Below are 24,201 nucleotides of genomic sequence, written 5' to 3'. Positions count from 1 at the left end.
CCATTGGGCGGGCCGCGTGAGTGATGGCCGGAGGGCGGGGCCGGACGCCCGGGCAGTGGTCACGTGATGTGGGGGCGCAGGGGGCGAGGGAAAGGTCGTCCCTCTGCGCAAGGTCTCAGTGCGCTGTCTCCGTGCAGATTAGGGCATGTGGAGTTAGCTCCGACTTGTGGACTGTGAAAGCGCGTAGTTCCATTACCTGCCTGCGGAGCAAGGTGCGGCGCTGCCGCTTAAGAACGCAAATAAGTCCACCGGCTGGTGCTCTCAAGGACAGAGTGGTTCCGAGGCCCAGACGTAGTACACGTCTGTCTTCCTTTTTGGTCCAGCTAGGGAGTTATTAAGGGCGTAGAATTACCGCAGATTCTCGATAAACAACCTCTCCTTCTCCCCTCCCTCTTTCCACAGGCTGTTTGGGACGTTGAAAGACGGTACTAACGCAGTGTTCTCTTCGGGTGCTGAATTTGGAACACAGTCTTACTCTGAGATGTGACCGGGCAGCTCTGGTAATACTTTTATAGCAAGTACCAGTCAATAGCTAGATTGAATACATGTTGCTTGTTAGATCTTGGGTACTCAGGTGCTTCTGCCTTTTGATTCAGCAAATATTCCTGAGTCGCATGCACTGTGCAGCCTGCAGTATACCCGGGCATACACAGGAAGCCTGGTAAATAGAGGGTTTGGAGAATGAGATCCTGGTAGGATAGAAGTGCAGCAGGGGGGTAAGATGGGAGACCATGAGGAAAGGTGGCATTTCTCCTGGAAGCGCTAGAGGTAAGGGGGAAAGGGAGGAGGTTCTGTGGAGTGGTGCTGGGGAGGAATTCCAGTTCTGTTTTGATAAGGAAAGAACTAATCAGTGAAGTGTTTTTTTAATGCCCGGCCGGGGGCGGGCGGGGTGGGGCTAGGCCAATGACTATCCCCAACCTCCTACAAGAGGAGCTTAGTGTTTTAGGCCCCTTGGAGCCTACAGGATTGTAGTTAGATTTCGTTACATCACTTGTCTCTCTGCTGTTGAAATGCAATCACACTGACATTAAGAGAATGGTTATTTCCCCAGGCCCCACGGTGCACAGAGGAAACTGGGATTAGGCGACGGTAGTGTGGTATGTCTCTCGGCTTCATCTTTAACTAGCTGGTTGATCTGGTATAGGGCATTTTTCTCCTGCTCTTCCTCCTACAGATGTGGTGCAGATTAAACACCACTACTAATTATTAATGGATAATTTTTTTTTTGCTTTTTTTTTTAGGGCCTTACCTGTGGCATATGGAAGTTCCCAGGCTAGGGGTCAAATTAGACCTGCAGCTGCCAGCCTAGGCTGCAGCCACAGCAATGCTGGATCCCAGCCATGTCTGTGACCACAGCTCAAGGCAAGAATGGATCCTTAACCCACTGTGCCAGGCCAGGGGTAGAACCCGCATCTTCTTGCCACTGAGCACAACAGGAACTCCCGTTAATGGATATTTAGAGATGCCATAAAATTGTGTAAACACTCTGTATGGTACAATGTCATTATGCATTTGTCCAAATCAGTAGAATGTGCTATACCAGGAATGAATCTGAATGTAAACAGTGGACTTGGGTGATAATGATGTGTCCATGTAGAGATTCATAGATTGTAACACATGTCCCACTCTGGTGCCGGATGTGGACGGTGGTGGAGATTGGTGCACTGCAGGGCATAAGGAAACTCTACTTTCTGCCTAATTCTGCTGTGAACGTAAAACTGCCCTAAAAGAATTCATTAATAAAAATGTAAAAAAGATGCTATATATCATTTTTTATCAGTTACTGAAAAAAATGTTATGTAGTTGTGCAGCACTTTACTGGGTTTCAGAACCTTTGAGTACATTATCTCATGGGAGCCTCACAACTTTGAGCCACACAGAGCAGTAGCATTGGCATAACTATTTTATAAATGATGCTTAGGAGTTCCCTGGTGGCCTAGTGGTTAAGGATTTGGTGTTGTCACTGATGAGGTTCAAGTTCAATCCCTGGACTGCTGTGGGCATGGCCAAAAAAATCCCATCCCCACTTCATAAATGATGCTTAAACTCAAGCCTTTCAGTATAGTGCTGAATTGGACAGTTTTAAAAATCTACTACTGGAGTTCCCGTCATGGTGCATTGGTTAACAAATCCGATTAGGAACCATGAGGTTGTGGGTTCGGTCCCTGCCCTTGCTCAGTGGGTTAACTATCCGGCATTGCCGTGAGCTGTGGTGTAGGTTGCAGACGCGGCTTGGATTCCACGTTGCTGTGGCTCTGGCGTAGGCCGGAGGCTACAGCTCTGATTGGACCCCTAGCCTGGGAACCTCCATGTGCCTCGGGAGCGGCCCTAGAAATGGCAAAAAAAAAGACAAAAAAAAAAAAAAAAATCTACTACTAAATGTTTGAATTGAGGATCCTGTGCATGTTTAAATAGCTTTTTTTCCTCTACTTTAATACTCAATACTCAGTTTTTAACTTATTAGCTGTTTTTGCATGTACGTGCTAAATCACATAATGTTTGTCAGTGGATTAGGCATGTCTAATGTTATTTGAAACTGGTGCAGGTCCCTGAAAAAAACTGGCATGTTAGAAGAAGAAAGTGTCTTCATGATATATTAAAAAAAAGTGTTCCTTTATCTCAGAGCTGCAGCTGTTCAGTGGTGTGGAAATTAAGTAGGTGTGGGAACTGCTGAAGGAGTTTGTAAGCTGTAACCACGTCTAGATTTCCCCTAATAGTTTTAAAAACTTGCAACAGGGAAATGTTCAACACTGCACTTCAGGATTGAATTTCAGGGTTCTGAAAACACAAACCGCCAGAAGTGTTTTCTCAGTTAAGACTGCATTTGATCCTCACAGCTGTGGAAGGGCGGGTATGATTTTCATCTTCTAGGCAAGGAAATTCAACTGCTAAGAGGGGGTACAGATTGCCACATTCTCATCTGGAAACAAGGCAGGGCCAGAACCTTAATGAAGCTTAGAATTCCACTCACTGAAGAGAGAGTGGGCTACATTCTTGACTGCTGCTGTCCAAACAAGCCTGCTTTCAAGAAAGAAAACATACTGAACACATCTCTGCAGTTTCATAGAGGTCTGTTACATTGTTTGCTTTTCAACAATTTTTTTTTTTTTTTTTGCCTGAACACACTTATGAACCCTATTGACTTAGCTATCCAGGATCTTTTTCACTAGGGGAATGAGTACGTATATATACATATATGATTAAGACCATTTGTGAAACACATTTCAAGATAAAAAATAACCTGAAATTACCTCAGAACATTTTACCAACATTTCTAAGTGTGTCCAGTGCTGCTACTGTCCACACCGAGCAAGAGATTAAAAAGTGCAGACCGGGAATATAAAAAATGGATTTCATAGTTTTGTTTGCTCCACAAAGAGGAAGGGAGAACCCTGGGAGTGGAGCATCGTGGGGGCTTGTTAAGAGAGACAGGCCAGCTGCATGTGAAAGATAGCCACACCCTGGGCATGGAGCAGATTGTAGCTGTCTCCTAAACGGGGTGCTGAGGAGGGGCTGTACCAGCATCATGTAAAGGGTGTGAAGAACCAAGGGCAATCCACTATCCAGGTCTGCTGGCAAACCCTGGCCAATGGCCCAGTGATTCGGCATGAGGAACTGAAAATCAACCCCAAAACTCTCAAATACACTGGGCAGAATTTACTATAGCAATCAGAATAAAATGCAGGAAACTTTCAACATTCTTAAAAGGATGTAATAAAATGTGGTTTCTATGAAAAGGAAGATAATAAGAATAAACTAAAAGAATGAGAGGGAAAGGAAGGTGGTGGGGGAGGTGAGTTCAAGAAAAATGAAAAGTACAGTGACAACATTCAGGTTAGAAACAGCAAACAGCAGAATGACACTAAAGATCAAGTCCGTCCCTTGGAGATTAAACTTGACAAGTTGCTAACAGGATGGAAAGAGATGCTAGTGAGAGGAATTTCAGAAAAGACAAAGTGTTTTTGAGAAAATTATGAATATAGATATTTTCTCAAATTGAAAAAAAAAAAAAAAACACAAAAAAAACGGGTGAGGCGAGACATTGGATTCACTTCTGTTTCAGATCAAAGTCTCTGATACAAAAGTTAGGGGAAGACGTAAACACAGAAGCATCCAAGCAGAAAAGCAAAAACTATAAGGGAACAAAAATCAGGCTGGCCCTCGTCTTCTATCACAGTGCCAGAAGACAAGAGAATGGCATTAAAAGAAAGTGTGACAAGAACTCTCTGTCTAGTCATGTGGACTTTCATGCACGAAGGCAAGAGAAGAAAAGAGAAGCTGCAGAGGAAAGTCAAGCAGAATAGTTTGAGCCCAGGTTGCATAATTCACATGTTCATTGAGTTTGTGTTCACTCAAAACTGAGTAAAGAATGATCCCAAGTTTTTCTAACACAATTTCCCAGCTCTCTTTGGTGATTCTTCTTCTTTAGCTGGAAAATGCCATCAAATAATTCTTCTAAAAGAAAGACACGGAAGGTGTGCAACTTTTGTTTTTTTCTGTCTTTTTAGGGCCGCACCCGTGGCATATGGAGGTTCCCAGGCTAGGGGCTGAATCGGGAGATACAGCTGCTGGCCTACACCACAGCTCACAGCAATGCTGGATCGATCCTTAACCCAGTGAGCAAGGCCAAGGATTGCTAGTCAGATTCATTTCTGCTGAACCACGACAGGAACTCCAGAGTGCTACTTTTCTGCAACCTCTCCTACCTGGGAATGTCCAGCGAGCAGCCCCTGCAGCCCTCCCTTATGTATATATCCCCTCATGTCTGTGCCTCTTATTTGCACATTCTCAGAGCTTGGTGTTTACTGGTGACCATAAACACCAGAGCATGTGAGTGCAAGTAAAGGGAGCACAGGATAAAGAGGAGGATGTGTACTGCCCTTCATCCTGGACTCGTGAAAATTTAGGACTCTCATTGGAAAGTAATGTGGATAAAATTACAGGTTGATGTTTTGATTTTATTTCAAAAGGATAAATAAACTAAGGCATAGTTCTGACCATATACTGCTTACGAGAAGGGCTTGCGAATTAGAGAAACAGTTCCATGAGGGCTCCAGTCAGACCAACATGAACCAATCCAGCTCGTGATTGGCAGAGAGATGATAGCCTCTTTCTTCTTCAGGGATTTAAAAAGTGCTCCACCTAATTTCTGAATATCATAGAAAGTAAAAAGTACTTTTATTTCGTCATTTTTCCTTTGAAAATGTTTTTTTTTTTTTTTTAGCAGCAAACAGGATTCTTGTTTTCCTTACTTCATTTTTATGACCATAGTAATTATATGTCAACTTACTTAAAATTAGAGAGGGAGAAAACCAAAAGCCCCTTGGTGGCACTGCTCATCCACAGAAGGCTCACATAAATAGGTACTCATGTTACGTTATCACTTCTACAAAGAGCAATAAAATAAGTCTGAAAATCGTAAATACAGTAGTAGCAGTTCACACATATTTGACACGCTTTCACACAAGGATTCAGTCAACGACAATAAATATAATTTCCCCTCTTCAAAACAAACAAACAAAAAAAGAATTTTTAAGGAAAAAAAAGATCAATTTACTTGGAGTTTATCAGCACACTATTTTTAGCGTGCTTTGAGAGATTTAAAAACCATGAAATTGTATTCACTGAATACTGGCCCATAGTTACATTTTTTTTTTTTAAACCTGTCTTAAATACATACATCATGGCTTTCTATTAAAATCCTTAAACCTATGGGATTTGTAATAGGTAAGACTCTATTAAAATTTTTTTTCCTCATTAACAATTTCATTAAGTTAAAAAAAATCTGACATTTCCCTTAAATGTTAAGTTGAAGCCTGATCTATGCTGCTGTGTCCTGTGAAATGAACCCTATTTTCAAAGTGAATAGGAATGCCTGAGTGGCATTTAGAGTGCGGCATTTTCCTTCCCTCATGATTCCTGCTGGGTCCTCTTCGCTGAGGCTTTTCCCTGAGTCATATATTTACTGGAAAGGCTACCTAGAGGAGGGGAAAAAACAAAACCCAACATAAATGAAACAAGCCTCACTTTATCGTAAAAACCGTAAGTTATTTCTTATTGTTAACAATTTACAGAAACTTTTCATACTGGAATCGGTCATTTGTTTTGAATCAAGTAACTTGACTAGACATAAAAATATATAGATGCAACATTATCTATTAAACATAAGCCTCGCCTCGTCACATTCTTTCTAAATGCAGGCAGGAGTTGCTAGAGTGACATCATTTTATTACATTTGCATGCTCACTGTTTACATATTGGTTCAGAAGGTAGGTAAACTTTTAAAGGCTCTGCTTTACATACACTTGCAACCAAATAGAATAGATTGCAAAGAATTCTTTGGTCAGAAATAAGCATTTGAATCATTACCCTGCAGACATGAAGCTATGAATTGGTGACACTGTAGTTAAAGATTTAAAAGAAAAAAGGAAACTTATATTTACAAGTGAAGGGCAAAAATGAAGAGTGCTAATTAAAAGCACACCACAGAAAGGGGAATAAATTTTGTTCTGGAGCCTAAACAAATAGATCAATGAAACAAGGAAATTGAGAAATTCTTAAGGAAGTAGTATATAACAAAGGTTATACACAATGACTGTATACATTTCCAACCAATGAGGAAAAGTATGAACTGTGTGATAATTGGTATTGTGTCAAATAAGTAAGGAAAGGGTTAGATAAGTTTGCTTCCTCCCCACCTAATTCTAAATGAATTACAGAACTAAATGTAAGAGAGTCAAATTATAAGAAGTTGTGAATATTTATACAATCTTGGGGTGGGGAAAGAGTTTCCTAAATATACCACATTATGCTTTATTTATAAAAAAGCCCCTTGCTATGCTTAGTGCTAAGAAGTTACAAATCAACACAGAAAAGATGAATACCAATAGATAACTAGGGAAAGAAAAAGCAATACATGAAAGAAAAAAAACAGCATGTAAATATATAAAAAATATTCGATATCAGTGGGTAATCAAAGAAATACAAAGTGAAGGAACATACCAATTTCTAAACACCAAATTATCTGAAGGAAAATCAGAAAGACAGGGAGGTGGGTAGAAATTTTGCTAAAGGAATACTTGTAGAAACTTTATAATAATTTAAATACACGAAACAACTCAAATGTCCAGAACTTGTGATATGACTACGTCTATTATGACCAAGATACTAGGTATGCAGAGAAGGATAATTACTAATATGAAAAAAACAGGTTATAAAATCACATGAATAGTTTCATTAAAGCTTAAAACAACAACAACAACAACAAAACAACCCTGCAAAACTCCACCAATCAGATATGTGGTGCCTCATTTTCCTTATCTGTAAAATGAGGGCAATACCTACCCCCTTGGAGTTGTTGTAAAGATTAAACGAATCACTACATGTAATGCAGCTGAACACTACCTGGCACATAGAAACTACTTGACGACCACTATTATCGTTATACTGATAATAAAACGATGGGACGATTTTACTTCTAAAACTAAGTAATTGTCAATTCTCTAGTGGAACAGATATAAATGGCTTTTATTTTCATTTTGCTTAACTGTACTTTCTAAAATTGTCAAAGCAAACATATTAAGTATGTAAATATGAACGTACTCCCTGCCCCCTCTCCCCCCAGCAAGCTTTTCAATGCAGAGCACCTAGTCAGTCAACTCATACTGAAAAATGAGAGTTATCAGCTAGGAAGAATCAAAGCACTCTATTACTATAGTATAAATACCACATTTATACCATAGAGTATCTACTGATCACAAATACACATCTTTGATATTCCGAACTGCACACTCAACTGGAGGAACAAAAGTTTACATATACACAATCCTGATATATTAAATATCTAAATAGGAAAAATAAAGTTTTAAAGCTATCAGGAGAAAATACAGATGGATATCTTTATGATCTCGGGTTAGGGGAGAAATTTTTTTTTTTTGTCTTTTTGTCTTTTTGCCATTTCTAGGGCCGCTCCTGCGGCATATAGAGGTTCCCAGGCCAGGGGTCCAATCGGAGCTGTAGCAGCTGGCCTACGCCACAGCCACAGCCACACGGGATCCGAGCTATGTCTGCGACCTACACCACAGCTCACGGCAATGCCAGATTCTTAACCCACTGAGCAAGGCCAGGGATCGAACCCACAACCTCGAGGTTCCTAGTCGGATTTGTTAACCACTGCGCCAGGACGGGAACTCCCCCCCCCTTTTTTTGGGGGGGGGAGAATTTCTTAAAGACAATCCTAAAATCATGTATTACTTGTCAATGAACACTAATCAGATAACATTGATCTCTTGATCATCTCAAAATTAAAAACCTGACGTAGCAATAAATAGGTATAAGGTGAAAGACAAGAAATACCCGAAGAAGATATTTAGAATGTACACAATAAAGGAGCAGCATTCAGAATAAATGAAGAACCCTTATGAATTAATACAACAATGATAATGCAACAGGAAAATGGGCAAATGATTTGAACACAGAAGAGGAACCTCAACTGGCCAGTAAACATATATTTATTTATTTATTTTTGTCTTTTTGCTATTTCTTTGGGCCGCTCCCACGGCATATGGAGGTTCCCAGGCTAGGGGTCGAATTGGAGCTATAGCCACCGGCCTACGCCAGAGCCACAGCAACGCGGGATCCGAGCCGCGTCTGCAACCTACACCACAGCTCACGGCAACGCCGGATCGTTAACCCACTGAGCAAGGGCAGGGACCGAACCCACAACCTCATGGTTCCAGTCGGATTCATTAACCACTGCGCCACGACGGGAACTCCTTTATTTATTTATTTATTTATTTATTTTTTGTTGGCCAGTAAACATATAAAAAGATGCTTAGCATCACCAGAGTCAAAACATATCCATTAGAACAACAACAAAGTATTTTTCACTCATCAGATTTGCAAGAAAAAACACTGCTGATGGGAGTGGCAGCAGTTTCAACCCTGTAAGAGGGTAACTGACAGTATCTAACTAAACTGAGGATGCACATATGAAGATGCACTATAACTGAACAACTGGACTTCTAGGTACATAAACCTTAGAGAACCTCTCAGACATGCTTAAGGAGATGCACATAAGAACGTTCACTACAACACTGTTTACAATAGCAAATAATCACATGCAATCTAAATGCTCATACACTATTCTGTATTCCTATGATGCAATAGTGTAAAGAGACTAAATCTGTGAACAAGATAGATTTCAAAATCATTTCATTAAATAGATATGAAAAAGCAGGTTGTAGAACGTTATTAGGCAGTGTGATACATCATTTAAATTTAAAAATTCACCAAGGATAAGTATTTTTAAGGATACATATGTAAGGGCTTAAAAAAGAATAGGAAGGATACCTGAAAGCATCATAATGGATCCTGTGGGATGGACGGGGACATGAGAGACAGGATGGGCCTGGCGGTGGTAGTCAAAGGGAACTTTGACCATCTAAACCTTTTATTAACAAAAGACTGAAAAGACAATGTGAAATAATGCCAGTTCTCTAACAGATGGGTAGTTGTTACATTATTTGTATCTTTTTATATTTTTCCCCCAAATGTTAAGAAATCATTCTTTTGTAAGAATAGTACTTACAGTCCTATGACTGTAGCTCTTAAACATGTAATCCTCTATTATAAAAAAATAGATCTCATTATACCTGAAGAGGCTGCATATAAAAAATTCACATGTAAAAAGATAAAATTGTTAGAAATAAAATATGAACATTTATGTAATGTGAGGGAAGAACATGAAATTCTTAAAATCCTATAAACGTGACTTGAAACTACCCTAAAGTTGGCTAGATTAAACTACTAAAACAAACAAATACAGGTACAGCAAAATAAATCCTAAGTGAGGCTGGTGGTGAAGGCTACTGTATACATTTGACAAAGCATGAATTAATTTCTAAGTAGAAAGAACTCAAGACCAAAATGAATACTCAAAACACAAAGATATAATATGAAAAAATAGAAATGACAATGTAGAAAATGTCACAGCTCAATGGTAATAACAGAACCTCAAGAGGGTAAGCAAAAGACTATCTCAATGAAGTGAGGGTGCGGGAAAGACAGATTGTCAACAATGACAACTTGGTAATATTGGTATCGCTGTCGAAATATACCTACTTTTTTTTTTTTTTTTTTTTTTGGCTTTTTTAGGGCTGCTTCTGGGGCATATGCAAGTTTCTAGGCTAGGTCCTGAATCAGATCTACAGCTGCCAGCCTACACCATGGCCACAGCAACACAGGATCTGAGCCACATCTGTGACCTACACCACAGCTCACGGCTATGCTGGCTCCTTAACCCACTGAGCCAGGTCAGGGGTTGAACCCCCATCCTCATGGATACTAGTCGGGTTTGTTACCCCTGAGCCACAACGGGAGCTCCCAAAATAAGCACATTTTTAAACCTATTATTCTTCCAAGTGGGAATCTATCCTGAAGAAATAACTAGACAAGTATGCAAATAGGCACTGGAGTGTTTATATGAACAGTGGTCTTCAACCCTGGGTGCATGTACTCCTCAGCAGCTTCGCAGGACAAGTAGGTAAGGAAGGAGTTTTAAGGGAGGTGACCACAGTGCTTCAACTTCTGAGTTCTCTCTGAGAATGACTTTGTGGCCCAGGCTTTGGGCTGTTTTTCACGAATCACACCAGTTTTTCTTCCCTTTTTCACGAAAGAGAGGTTTATCTTCCAACCATCCACCTCTTACATGTGGTACGTTGCCCTATGGTGAAAAAACCTTGGGAGGCAAGGAGGCAAACAAAATATCGATGCCTGTGACAAAATGTGAATGCCTCTAATAAAACTCCAAATTTTTAGCCTTCATAAAATTACAGACAGCTGATGACCATCACAAATAACTTCTGATGATGCATGACTACGTAATTTTTGGTCATTTAATTAAAAAGGAATGAACATAACTGAGTGGCACTATTGTAATACATCTTTCTCTTCCAGACTCTTAAAGGTATTTCTATTATTTTTAATTTGCTATCATAAAGACAAATGAGGTTTCTCAATGTTTAGCAAGTAAAAAACCAAAAAGATTAGGAATAGAAATGATTCATTGTTTCATTCCTGCAGTAAGTAGTACTGATCCAAAGATACACGAATATGTGAGGGGAAAAAAATCTCATCTAATTAAATGACAGTCATTTTCAGTAAGTAAACATAAAAAGTAATTTTTAATCAAAATGTGTAACATTTCTTTTGGCCAATTATGTTATTAATAACTCTAAAAACAATTGGAAGAAAATTTTACACTCAGATTTAATAAAAAGCTTAAAAATCCAGTTTATATAAATACTTCTGTTGCAGATAAGAAGCACAGGCTGATCAAGAAAATGCTTGAAACATATATGATAAAAATATATCACCTTAAGATAAAATTCCATGGGAGTGAAACAAAGGAATTCAAAGGAAAAAAATGTCAAATTTCTGCCATAATATTTATATTTCATCTGATACATTTAAGGCTGATTTGAAAGTTTTGTTTTTAAAAGGCCAATATTTACAGAAAACCTCCACAAATTACATGCAACTACAATGAGAAATTGAGATGTCAACTTAAACATATACAAGGGTGGTTCCCCCCAAAGATTTTGGGGGAAAGCATGCAAGCAAAAAACTTTTGAAACACTGACATCATAAATATTTTAGAAGAGCTAGCCCATTAGTAAGGAATGGTTAAATAAATAAGACATATTCATATAATGGAATATCAAGAAGGGTATGAAAAAAAAGATGTACATTCACTGATAATAAATAATATTTCCCATATGATTTTTAAAAAGTGCCTCTGTTGGGGGGAGGGATCAATTAGGAATTCAAGATTAACATATATAGACTACTATATATAAAATACACAACCAACAAAGACCTACTGTATAGCACAGGGAACTCTAATCAATATTCTATAACAACCCTATATGGGAAAAGAATCTGAAAAAGAATGAATATGTGTGGACATATAATTGAATCACTCTGTTGTATACCTGAAACTAACAACATGGTAAAGCAACTATATTCCAATAAAAAAAAGTAAATTAGAATTAAAATATTTAGAAAATACCATTTTTTAATTATACCTTAATACAACTTGAATTTTACTAAATACATTATTTTATACCTTTGGGTAGGCTTGGCTATATTTGAAAATCTTGTTCTATTTCTTTGAAATACAGCATTTTAATTAAGTTTGGCTTATTTCAATACATGCTTTAAAAGACTGTCAGAACTAAAAAAGGAAAAAAAGTCAGCAAAACAAACAACCCCCCCCCAAAAAAAACCTTAAAAAGTGTGCCTCTATTACTTAAAATTTACTATCATAAAGACCACTATGTTTTTGTTCTTTTTTAAAAAATTTTCTCCCTTTTTTGGCCACACCCATGGCATATGGAAGTTTCTGGGTCAGGGATCAAATCTGAGCATAGGCTGTGATCCTTAATCCACTGCGCTGGCCAGGGATTGAAACCATGATGCCACAGAGACAATGCCGGGTCCTTAACCCACTGTGCCACAGTGGGAACTCAGATTTTGTAGACATATAATTGTTTTTTTAAATAAGTAGGCTTTAACATTCTGGTCAAGGAAAAAAGTTTATACATCATCATGTGGGAGAAAAGATATCCACGAATCTCTTATAACATCTCCAGTTTTTAAGATTTCAAATCATGGGATTAAAATGGAATAAATGAAGAGACAGAGGTAGTTTCTTTTGAAAAGTAATTTTCTTTCCAAAAAATGGTAGAGGATTAAGAAATAGAAAATGTTAGTTTCTTGAGATTTTCATACTAAACAGTTCATGACTCTGGTTCTCCAATCTCCATGAACTCTTTTTTTTTTTTTGTCTTTTTGCCTTTTCTAGGGCCGCTCCTGCAGCATATGGAGGTTCCCAGGCTAGGGGTCTAATCGGAGCTGTAGCCGCCGGCCTACGCCACAGCCACAGCAACATGGGATCTGAGCTGCGTCTGTGACCTACACCACAGCTCATGACAACGCTGGATCCTTAACCCACTGAAGCAAGGCCAGGGATAGAACCCGCAACCGCATTGGTTCCTAGTCGGATTCGTTAACCACTGAGCCACGATAGGAACTCCTCCACAAACTCTTGTTAAAAATTTCCATTATATATTTGTCCTAGAAGAGACAATTACAGCAAGGTTGAGAATTTCTGAAACAAGGGTAGTAATAATTTATTGTGAGTGATGTGTACCAGGTGCCATGTCAAGGGCTTCACAAACATGAAATTAATCCAACTGCCCCATGAGATATTAGCGCCAATTCACTGACGAGGAAACTGAGGCACAGAGATGTCTGATAATGCAACAGAGGTAATGCAGCTAGTAAATGATTGGGCTGGACTTTAAACTCATATAAGTCTGACTTCAATGCCACTGCCACCCCCAGCAACCTCTGCTCTAAGAGGGTACCATTCTAAGTGCTTGCACATGGATTTCTGAACAGCCCTACAGGGCAAGAAATAGAAGCAGTATTATTATCCCCTGTAACAGATGAGGAAACTGAAGTAAGTGGAGGACTAGATCACAAAGCCAGAAATCACATCATGTAATCTGATGGCAAAGCTGATATTCATAAACGACTTGTTGTTGTTGGCAAAACAAACATCTCAACCAAGCAAGGATCAGTATTTTCTCATGTAAAACGTTCTGGAAATACCTGTTCAAGGCTGAAGCACTACGAACAACACTCTTTTGGCTTGTTGACATCTGGTAACTATGTGATCCTCAAAGTCTCAGAGGATCTATGGGAAACAATCCCACAAACTGCAAACAATCCCCTTATCTGTTCAAGTGCCTTCCAGGGGCAGCCTGTCACTCGACACATCCATCCTTCACAGCTGCTCCCACTGTCAATCAAATCCTCTCCTGGACCCCATTTCACTCTATTTCATTTTGAGGGTTTTCTCAGAACTCTTCCTATTTTTAAGCCCATATATTCCACTGAGAACAACTACAAAACCTTCCCAGGAAAGAGCTGCTCTTGCCTGTTCTTACAGAGCTCCCTGTGTCTTCACCTCTCACAGACACACCGTATTTCCCTTTTGGATGAGGGTGGCAATGCTCTGATTCTCTCCGGGTCCTTGTTCCACCTCACTCTGCATACCAACCTCAAGCCGTTTAAATTTTTTTCGGAAAGAGATCTGATTTCGCTTCAAATGTTTTCTCCAATCATTAAAAAAAAAAAAAAAAAAACAAAAAAAACCCAACAACCCCCCCCCCAAACAACCCAACTGTAAAATTCACAGATCATAAAAACAGGTTTCTATTTCTATGTAGATCATTTCATAGACTGGAGATAATCCATCTTGGTACTGACAGAAATGGAAGTACTTAAATAATTGAATCACTGCATTTATAGTTCTCTTCTTAATGACATTCAAAGTAGAGACAATCAAATACTCTCTGCCTGGAGCTTTCTTAGCTTTCCCCTTTGAGTCCTCTGCGCCTGGCTTACTTCAGCCTGGGCTGCTCACAGCAGGGAGGGGGTCTCTCCACTGCGGGCCCTGGGGCGCTGCAGAGGCTCTGTGAGCACTGCTCCTTCTCCGTAACTGACACCTGATGGTAGAGCCAGCTTAGCCTCTTCACACTCTGTAACTAACAGGGGCATCTCTCTAATCTAAAAGCAAACATTGTTTGCACATTAGCAACAGGATACAATAGCAAAAGCTGAGCATCAGCATATGGTTTGTTTTATATTATATACAAAAAAGTCCAGTTACAGGCAAGTTAAAAAGAGGGTACCCTGCTCTATTTGCTTATATAGTCTCCCTCCTTTAACCTTACTTTACTGAACTAGATATGTGTGTGTGTGTGTGTGTGTGTGTGTGAGAGAGAGAGAGAGAGAGAGAGAGAGAGAGAGAGAGAGAGAGAGAGAGAGAGAGACTAGACAAAGTTAAAGGGTGTATAAAGGCCAGAACTCTGATGTTTGCATTACATTTTATCGTTTCATCCCTTACTTTTAAAAAAGCCTGAAAAGTGATTCAGTGTGTGTTAATGAAGTTACTTTGGTTTTCCTCTTCCCTCTCAAATTTCTCCCGTCTTTCAGAACTCAAAATCGCTGTTGAAACACCAAAGAACAATTTAAAAATTGCATTTACTGTTCTCTTGTTCTCTTTCTCTTCGCGGCCTCCCATTTCCCCTCCCTGTTAGCATCTTTCCTCAGGCCTGGGGACTGGGTGGGATGTGGCCCTGGCACTAGGCACCCACAGCAGAGGTTAGGTAGCCTACCATTCTTCCAGCACTTCTCACCACAACTCCCTACAATCAGGATTTTCTGGCCGCCATTCCAAAGAAATGGCTCTTTTCAAAGTCAGAGTGAGTGACTTCTGTGTTGCCAAATAAAACGTGGAATTCTCAGTCCGCCCCTGCACAGACCTGTGAGCAGCAATTCACACAAACAGCCGAGGTTGATTCCTCCTCTTTGAGGCACTTTCTTGGTCTGCACTCCAGAACCCAAAAACTGCTTCTCCTCTCTACATACCATTTTCTCTTTGTCTCCTTGGTTTCTTTTGTCTGAGTCTGTGCATACGTTCCTCTTTTCTATCTGCACTCACACTCAGGGCTTAACTACCATCTGCTATACACTGATCATACTCAAATCTGTATCTGAGCCCAGACGTCCTCTCTCAATGCCAGGCTTTATCCGCTCGGCTCCTCAACATCTCCACCTCCACACCTAGCAGGTCTCTTAGAACGTACATGTCTAGAAGCAGACTCTGCTTCTCCCCATGGTCTGCTCTTCCTGACTGCTTCCCAGCACAGGAAATTCCAGTTCCATCAGATCAAAAATTGCAGTGGCAGCTCTGGTTCTCCAAAATCTCAACCCTTTTCTGTCATGCTTTATCATCCAAACCAACAAGAGGTTATGCTGGCGCTACCTTCAGAGTCACCAGAACACAAGCAGTCCTCACTTCCTCCACTGCTCCCACCCAAGTCTGAGCCCTCCTCATCTCACCCCTGAACTACAGCAGGAGTCTTCTCGTTGAATTTTCACCCATGCCTCCTACAGCAGCTGCAGTGAACCTTTCAAAACAATTCAATATATGACTCCTTTGCTCAAAACCCCCCAACACAGCTGCCCATCCCATGCAGAGAAAATAGCCCATCTCGGCCACTGTGGAAGGAGTAGCAGCCCCAGACCCATGTGCCCTGACCTCACCTCAAACCACCCTCCTCATCTATTCAGTGTCTAACTCCAGTTTCCTCCGGACCTAGCCTTTCCTTTTTTTATTTTTATTTTTTTGGTCTCTTTAGGCTGCGCTTGTAGCATAGGGAGGTTCCCAGGCTAGGGGTTGAATCAGAGCTACAGCTGCTGGCCTATACTACAGCCACAGCCACGCCAGATCTGAGCCACGTCTTCGACCTACACCACAGCTCATGGCAATGCCGGATCCTTACCCCACTGAGTAGGGCCAGGGATCAAACCTGCGTCCTCATGGATGCTAGTCAGATTCATTTCCACTGAGCCACGACGGGAACTCCTGCCCCTTCTTTTCATTTGATTCTTTGCTTAAACGCTAGTCTATTACAGGTTGCCCCCCACCTAACATTCTCTTTCCCTTTAACTGCTTTGTATTTCTTAGCACCTGTTATCACATGAAATATTTTCTTCTATTTCTCTTCTGACAAGAGTGCAGAGGAAATGACAGAAGGAGTTTTGTTGATGCACTTCTGTATCTTTAAACTTTAGGCCCATCCCCTGTACTTGGAAGGGATGGGTGGGTGGGAGGTGTGGCTTAATAAACTTTCCTGGAAGGAATGAATAGCTGCGAGGGAGAGAGTATTCAGGCCAATGGTTACGTTCTTTCTCTCCTCTGGTGCATGGCAGATAATCTCCATGAGGGGAATACACTGCTGAAAGGACACTGGCGATTTCAAAGCAGAAACAAAAAGTGTAAAAGAGGAACAAATAACTCAAGACTATGGCTCCTACTCAAGGATGGTATAAGAATCACCTAGAACACTTAAAAAACACACAGGCCCAAGCCTAACCTCTGAAGAATCTGATTTAGGAATTGAGGGTGGGTGCAGGACAGCTGTATTTTTAAAAGTTCCCCCAAGTGATTCTGATGTCCGATCCCTGCTAAAACTACTTATTCAAAGGAAACACCTCAAAAGGCATGTGGTACACTATGCAGTAAATAAAATAACACACATTTGTTTTTTTTTTTTAAACCCACATACCTGACTGGGGACTCAAAAATATAGATGTTTTTTGTTTCTTTTGGTCTTCATGTAAAAGCACTGCCTAAAAAACGAAATAGACTGGTTTACAAAGGCGAAAGGAACAGCATCCGAAACAGCCTGAAAACTGTAACCATATCCAAGGAGAGCTGAAATTAGGAATGTGGGTGGCAGAACTTTGCAAGTTAATGGACAAGCAGGACACAGACACAGGACTCCTTGAAGCAGGCCCAGCCAGCTGGTGCACAGCAAGCTCACCACACACCGAACTGCGGGCAGAGCAGAGGAGCCGGGAGGCAACCAGGAGGGTGGAGGGCAGAGCCTGGGGCCACCCAGCACCTCCCGAGCCCCTGGCACAGAGCTGCTAGCACCGGGCTGGACAGAGGACAGGAGGGCTTCCTGCTCAGGCCTGAGCTGGGTTTACCTGAACGAATGTGCCTGCTGGTCTCAAAGGCCTAGGTGAAGAGGGGGATCCAAACACACAGTCTGATCTAGACAGACCTGAGAAAGAAATCAGTACCTTTTGTTCCTATTTTAAATTGAAAGCAGTAGCCTTGTTTTCAGACTTGCACAGAAAGATTTTTCTGTTGATATGACAGAAGCTCTACTCAGTATACTGTGTGAACCAGTTAGTAACATATTTGAAGAAATGAGAGGAAACAACATAAATTTTCAGACAGGAAGAAGCTGATGATTTGTAATTGCTAGGGGAGAAAACTCACCAGACTCTAGCCCCACTCCTCCCTTTTGAATTTTAATTTCTATTATGCTGACTACCTGAGTGAAGGTTTTACACACTGCATTCGCAAGAAACCGCCATCCCTGCCCCAGGATGTCCCCTGTCTCCCTCTGACTTCTGTTGCACCCTAGCCGGCCAGAACCACTGCTCTAACTATTCTGAAAGCTTCACTGGTGGACAACCTGTAACTTGCTACTAGCTAGAAAGAAGAGACCCACCCAAGCTGGGGAAATGCTGGGGAACTCAAGGCTAACTGTGCTTCCTGCTCTGAGTAAACGCAGACCGTGAGTTCTTCTCAATGGTAGCCCACAAAAAAAGGGTTCTGGTAAGACTCTATTACATGTTATCTGTACTGTTCACTGTTTCCTCACCTGTAAACTGGGGATAGCAATAACATCACATTTAATGGGGCCGTGCTGAAAATTAGATGAGATTACCCATGTAAAGTACTTAAAATACCTGACCCATACTAAGTGCTCAATGAGTATTAGCTATTGCTTTTAATTTCTTTCTTTTTCTTTTTTGTCTTTTTAGGGCTGCATATCAGGCTAGGGGTCAAATGAAAGCTGCAGCCGCCAGCCTACACCACAGCCATAGCAACGCAGGATTGGAACCGTGTCTGTGACTTAAACCACAGCTCACAGCAACTCTGGATCCCTGACCCACTGAGCAAGGCTAGGTATAGAACCTGTGTCCTCATGGATACTAGTTGGGTTCATTACTGCTGAACCACAACGGGAACTCCATTTTTAATTTCTTTTAAACATTTTACCTCTTATAATTATAAAAGAAAATCATTTTGCTCTGGTATTACGTCCTGTGTTAGGGCAAAAACATTTGAATTTGAATTTGTCTGAGTTCCTTAGAGGTAGGGCAAACTGAAACTGTCTTTTTCATAAACATTTAAGTACTATTTTACAATTAATAATTAAACAATTTAAAAATATATTTCTTTTCATATAAAGCTCATCAAAAAATTACAATAGCTGATCTAAAAAATTTCTATCTTAAAAAAAAGTACATACTCTATTGCTGATATATCATAAAATGGAAGAGAGGTATTAGTGTTCCAGGAACGACAAAGACTAGAGCCAGTGTTTTAAGGAAACTGTCAGCACTGCTGACATTTTTTATGCTGTCCATAAACAGTACAGTTGAGGACAGGAACAAGATTACTACTTTAATAAAAGACATTTTCTCTCAGGGTTTCATTTTTATGCTAATCACATTTCATCCACTTTCACAAATTTGTTCTGAGAAAATAAAGTGAGAGTGAATAAACTGCTTCATAAATCCTAGCTTATCCCCAACCCCCAAACACAGGGTACCCTTATTACTAAGTCAGTTAAAAAGGTGCCCATACGTAATAGAAAAGGTGGATTCTGATCCCCCAACTTAAAGGGGCAAGATTTATGGATGACTTTCAACTATGGACTGATAATGTATTTTTTCTCATCATAAGACAAACCATGCTTAGGTGCAGAAAAGCATTACAATGATGAAATGCAAAGAAAATTTTCCATAATTCTCTGCAGGTAGAACCACAATTAACTGTGTAATCCACCTCCTTCTAGTCCCCCTTCTAGGCCTGTGCACCTGTGTATTCAAACAACAATACAAGGGGCTCCTGCACAGGTAATGTGGTGTCCTGAGAGCACTTCGGCTATGCCTCCGACAGCCAATCAGTGCTTCTATTTCTTTTCTTTCTTCTTTTTTTTTTTTGGTCTTTTTAGGGCTGCATGTGTGAGCCTAGGGGGTCAGACTGGAATTGCAGCCGACGGCCTACGCCACAGCCACAGCAACACAAGATCTGAGCCATGTCTGCAACCTTCACTGCAGCTCACGGCAATGCCGGATCCTTAACTCACTGAGTGGGACCAGGGATCAAACCTTCGTCCTCATGGATACTAGCCGGGTTCATTACCCCTGAGCCACGACCGGAAGGGAATTCCAGTGCTTCCACTTCGAGTGCACACCCTGACCAGCAAGGTTCGAGCTGGAGTTTGTTTTCTGGTTGCATATGCTACAATTTTTAGGTACTGAGGATGACCAGGTCTTTAATTCAGTGACAATCTTAGTAGGAAAGTCAACCAAATGACTCTGATAAGCCTCAAAAAACCAGGAGTAAGTGCTTAAGACATACAGAGGATCAGAAATAAATGCAGGGGAGGTGGGTTCGCCTTCTTAAAAACACAATCTTTTCCAGCAGACAGGTTTGTTAAAGAAATAAATAGAACTACAATAGTTAAGAACTCTAAAAGAAAGATTTCCTTTGAGATGCAAGTGCAAACATCACGGTGTGATTGGTGTCCCTACCTGAAGAGCCTTTAAATTGTGGGCATTCCTTTTTAATGTGCCCTTCTCGTCCACAAATAAAACAACGTTTTTCTCTCAAGTCTTTGTCATCCTGTCTCTTCCATTTTTCCACCGGTAGCCTGAGAATTTTCTCTCTCCCAGGGTCGACAGCTGCCCTCACTGGCTTGGCTTTCTGAGGTGTGCACTGCATGGGTTTATCGTCTTTTGTTGACACCTCCCTCTCTGTGTACTTGTTTTGAATTTCTTTGTCTTCTTTGCTTCTTTTATCTTTGTTCTCAGGGTATCTTTGGTTTGGGGTATCTTCCTGATGCCGTCGCCTCACTCTGTAGAAGATACGATACTAGTAGGAAAAATATAAACAGAAACCTAAACAAAATATTAAGACCACTCCAGGGTTAGAAGACAACCAGATATAGAGGGAAAAACAAGAATTTAATAAATTTATGTTCATCTTCTCAATTAAGAAGCAACTTTAGGGCTCAAGGGTCTAGCTTTTCTTTTTCATCTTCACAATTACTCTCATGCTATAAAACCAGTTTTTGCAATTAGTGGAACTCCTTTAATTCATTACCTACTTTGGTACTGATGTAATGAAACTCAAATTACCCTTGGAGTGATTTTTCAAACCTTTCTGGCCCATTAACATTACTTACTAGCACTGGAAACTTGAGACATGAAACTTTAGATTCAACAAGGAACAGTCATTATAAGGAGATTTATGTTCTTAAAGCGCCAAAATTCCCCCCGCCCCGGCCAAGGGCCTCAGGTGCGGCATATGGAACTTCTCAGGCTAGGGGTCAAATTGGAGCTACAGTTGCTGGCCTGTACCACAGCCACAGTAATGTGGGATCCGAGCCGTGTCTGTGACCTATACCACAGCTCGTGGCAACACCGGATCCTTGACTCACTGAGCAAGGCCAGGAATCGAACCAGCATCCTCACGGATACTAGTTAGATTTCCATTGCACCACAAGGGGAATGCCCCAGCAAAAATTATTTCTTCCCTGCCCTACATCATCAATGACTATTATATGAATAAAAAATAAAGAGCCTCAGATTCCAGACAGTAACTTACTCTAAGATGCATTTTATGAGAATATCATCGTCTAGTTAAAAATACCACCACCAGGAGTTCCCATCGTGGCTCAGTGGTTAACAAATCTGACTAGGAACCATGAGATTGCAGGTTCGATCCCTGGCCTTGCTCAGTAAGAATCCCACATTGCTGTGGCTCTGGCATAGGCCATCAGCAACAGCTCCAATTGGACCTCTAGCCTGGAAACCTCCATATGCTGTGGGAGCGGCCCTAGAAATGGCAAAAAAACAAACAAACAAACAAAAAAAAAAACAAACAAAAAACCACCACCACCCAAAACCAAGAACATGTCCCAGGCAAGTAACCAAAACCATGTCCCCTTCCCCCGTTGCAAACATTATTAAAAGAAAGCCTGTTGACCAAACTGACCAAATAGCAATTATTAGGAGTGAAAATGTGTAGAACTGAAGGGTCCTATAGTCCAATAAACTATTAGTGAGCCTAAACCCCAACATGTACACTCCAGTTACTGCACACTAGAAGTGTAATTGAGGTCCTTAGGAAACCCATTTTACTTTTCATTGACTGAAATGATTCTAAGCATTTTACTGCCATCAAAGAGAAGACTTTCAGTTTCTTCTTTTGTTCTTCCATCCTTTTGGAGAGTGTGATATCACACAATCGAGTGATGATTAGGGCTGTGCTCAAAATCAGGAAAAGGGAGCAGGCCTGGAAGATTACCATCTGTATACCCTAGTTAACCCTAGTTACCTGCATGTAAAGCCATGTTTTAAATCAACTCATTTTCATTGTAAAAGCCTCAAATTTATCTGAGAACTGCTGGATTTAATACAAGTTTATTTTCTGTTACAAGAGAACCTCATTTAAAAACGAGGACAGTAAGAAAAAAACTAAACCTACTCCTTTGAATATCTACTTACTTTCTCCTCATAGGACAGTCCTTCATGAAGTGTCCAATTTTCCCACAAATTCGGCAACATCTATCATTTGGGGCTAACTCTCCTTCAGTTAGCACGTCTGGATCAAAAAAGTACTCCTAGCAGAACATAAATATATAAAAATTTGAACTATTAATGTGATATCCAAATAAAAGCCAACCAATCAATCAGGGATCTTATATCTCAACATGGACATTTTATTATTATTATTATTCTTTTTTTTGGCTGTACCTGAAGCACATGGAAGTTCCCAGGTGAGGGGTCGAATCAGAGCTGCAGCTGCCGGCCTACACCACAGCCACAGCCATGCCGAATCTGAGTCGCACCTGTAACGTACACCATAGCTCACGGCCATGTGGCATCCTTAACCCACTGAGTAGGGCCAGCATTCGAACCTGCATCCTTAGGGACCCTAGTCAGGTTCTTAACCCTCTGAGCCACAACGGAACTCTGGATAGCATTGTTTTTAATAATCATTGTACTGTTTCATTCCAAAATCTAAAACCACTAGGAAGTCTAATTTAGGATAGGTTTACCTAAATTCATTCCTGTTGCTCCTTTTTAATCACACAGGACACTGTTGAACCATTAACAGTAGCTTTTCCCCTAAGCATAATTCTAAATGAGATCACTGCATATCCTTGTGACTCAGCTTCTTAGGACCTGGGCAAGCTGAAGCCAGGTTCAAAGGCTTCTCATAAAATTTCTCAGAAAAGGAAGAGGCTGAAACCTAAAAAGAAAGAGGCTCTGTGCTGATGCTTTCTTGTGGCTTCTGAAGGAAACTATTTGTGGAAAGGAAAGCCAATGGTCTAGACTCCAGCCTTCCTGCCACCGAAATTGAGGTGGGGACCTGCAGATTGGGCATCACCTAGGAGCTTGCAGGACACGTGGTCTTGGGCCCCAGCCCAGACCTCCTGAGTCAGGATCTGCACTTTAACAAAATCCTGAGGTGATTTGTATGAATGAGTTTCAGAAGCACTGGTTTAGAACACCGACGTAGCAATACTTAGTAAAAAGCTAGATGTAATCAAATGCTGACTATGCATACACAATCACGTAGAGTACATTTAAAAAATCTTTATTAAGAATATCAGTGGAGGCAAAAAACCCCTTGACTCTTAACAAAAAACCCTCTAGTTCGTAACCCCTTTCCCTTTTCTCTCACTGAAATGAACTTTTACAAGGCAATTTTGTTTTTAACTGAGTGTGGTTCCATGAAAAGCTGAATATCAGGTTAAATGAGAACAGACAGACCTTTAGCAGAGGCAATACTGTCTCCCTCTGAGTCCCATTAAGGGATTTATTACTTTCTGAAAGCAGACCAGAAAATCTAGAGGTCACATGAGGGGGTGCGGAAAGTCCTGGGGAGGTGCAAACCGGGCTTGCAGAGGCTAGCATGGAGCTGAATACTTGGTGGAACAGCAATGTCACCTAATGTGTCACGGAGGAAAAGAAGGAGCAACAAAATGATTAACCTTCCTACTCCACTCCACTTCTGGCTATCTCTCTCTGTTCCGATAAGTGACTTCAAAAAAAGGGTGAGGAATTACTTTGTATTGTAATCGTTTATCTTGGCTAGACTCACCAAACTTTCAATTATTTAGGTTATTACCAAAATAATGTGCACAAGTTAGGTGCTTAAAAGCCTTTTTAGAATTTTTTTTTTTTTTTTTTTTTTTTTGTATTTCCAACAGACACTTACCATTTTTGAGGGGTAATCCTTTGGAAATCCTTTGACTGGAATACCAAATACTCTTCTACCGTTAATAAATGCTTTCATTATAAAATTTGTCACTAAGAAAAAAAGAGTAAATGCTTTTACTTGGCTGGATTAAAAGGAAAAGAGATTGTATTAATATTTATAAACAAAGTAACTTACTTTTCCTTGATAATCCAGCTCCAAGATTATGATTCAAATCAAATGGATCTAAGCAAAGAAAATGAATG

The 24,201-nt window shown here is 40.6% G+C and overlaps 1 protein-coding gene and 1 long non-coding RNA gene across 10 annotated transcripts in view; one reads left to right on the top strand and one right to left on the bottom strand.

Annotated features, from left to right (window-relative positions):
- On the top strand, window positions 6–14,849 carry LOC102160368. Its single transcript, XR_001304283.2, has 2 exons — window positions 6–212; window positions 403–14,849. It is a non-coding gene; the product is annotated as an uncharacterized LOC102160368 (long non-coding RNA).
- The window catches only part of ZCCHC6 (zinc finger CCHC-type containing 6), a 65,616-nt gene continuing 46,352 nt past the window's right edge, over window positions 4,938–24,201 (bottom strand). For 4 of the 9 annotated variants that reach the window (XM_013989709.2, XM_013989708.2, XM_005656799.3 and 1 more), the window contains exons 23-29: window positions 24,134–24,181; window positions 23,957–24,048; window positions 22,237–22,352; window positions 20,260–20,582; window positions 17,629–17,705; window positions 17,205–17,268; window positions 5,147–5,978 (exon numbers count right to left, since the gene is read on the bottom strand). In XM_013989709.2, coding sequence (XP_013845163.1) covers window positions 5,911–5,978; window positions 17,205–17,268; window positions 17,629–17,705; window positions 20,260–20,582; window positions 22,237–22,352; window positions 23,957–24,048; window positions 24,134–24,181 — 788 coding nt within the window. In that variant the 3' untranslated portion in view covers window positions 5,147–5,910. Of the gene's footprint in view, window positions 5,979–17,204; window positions 17,269–17,628; window positions 17,706–20,259; window positions 20,583–22,236; window positions 22,353–23,956; window positions 24,049–24,133; window positions 24,182–24,201 lie in introns of all 9 variants that reach the window. The other 5 variants (XM_013989710.2, XM_021064630.1, XM_003130637.4 and 2 more) reach the window with 4 other exon arrangements.

The sequence above is a fragment of the Sus scrofa genome, chromosome 10 (assembly GCF_000003025.6).
Source record: "Sus scrofa isolate TJ Tabasco breed Duroc chromosome 10, Sscrofa11.1, whole genome shotgun sequence".
NCBI classification, from domain to species: domain Eukaryota; kingdom Metazoa; phylum Chordata; class Mammalia; order Artiodactyla; family Suidae; genus Sus; species Sus scrofa.
Note: the sequence above shows the minus strand (reverse complement) of the source record. Positions and strands in the feature narration are given on the sequence as shown.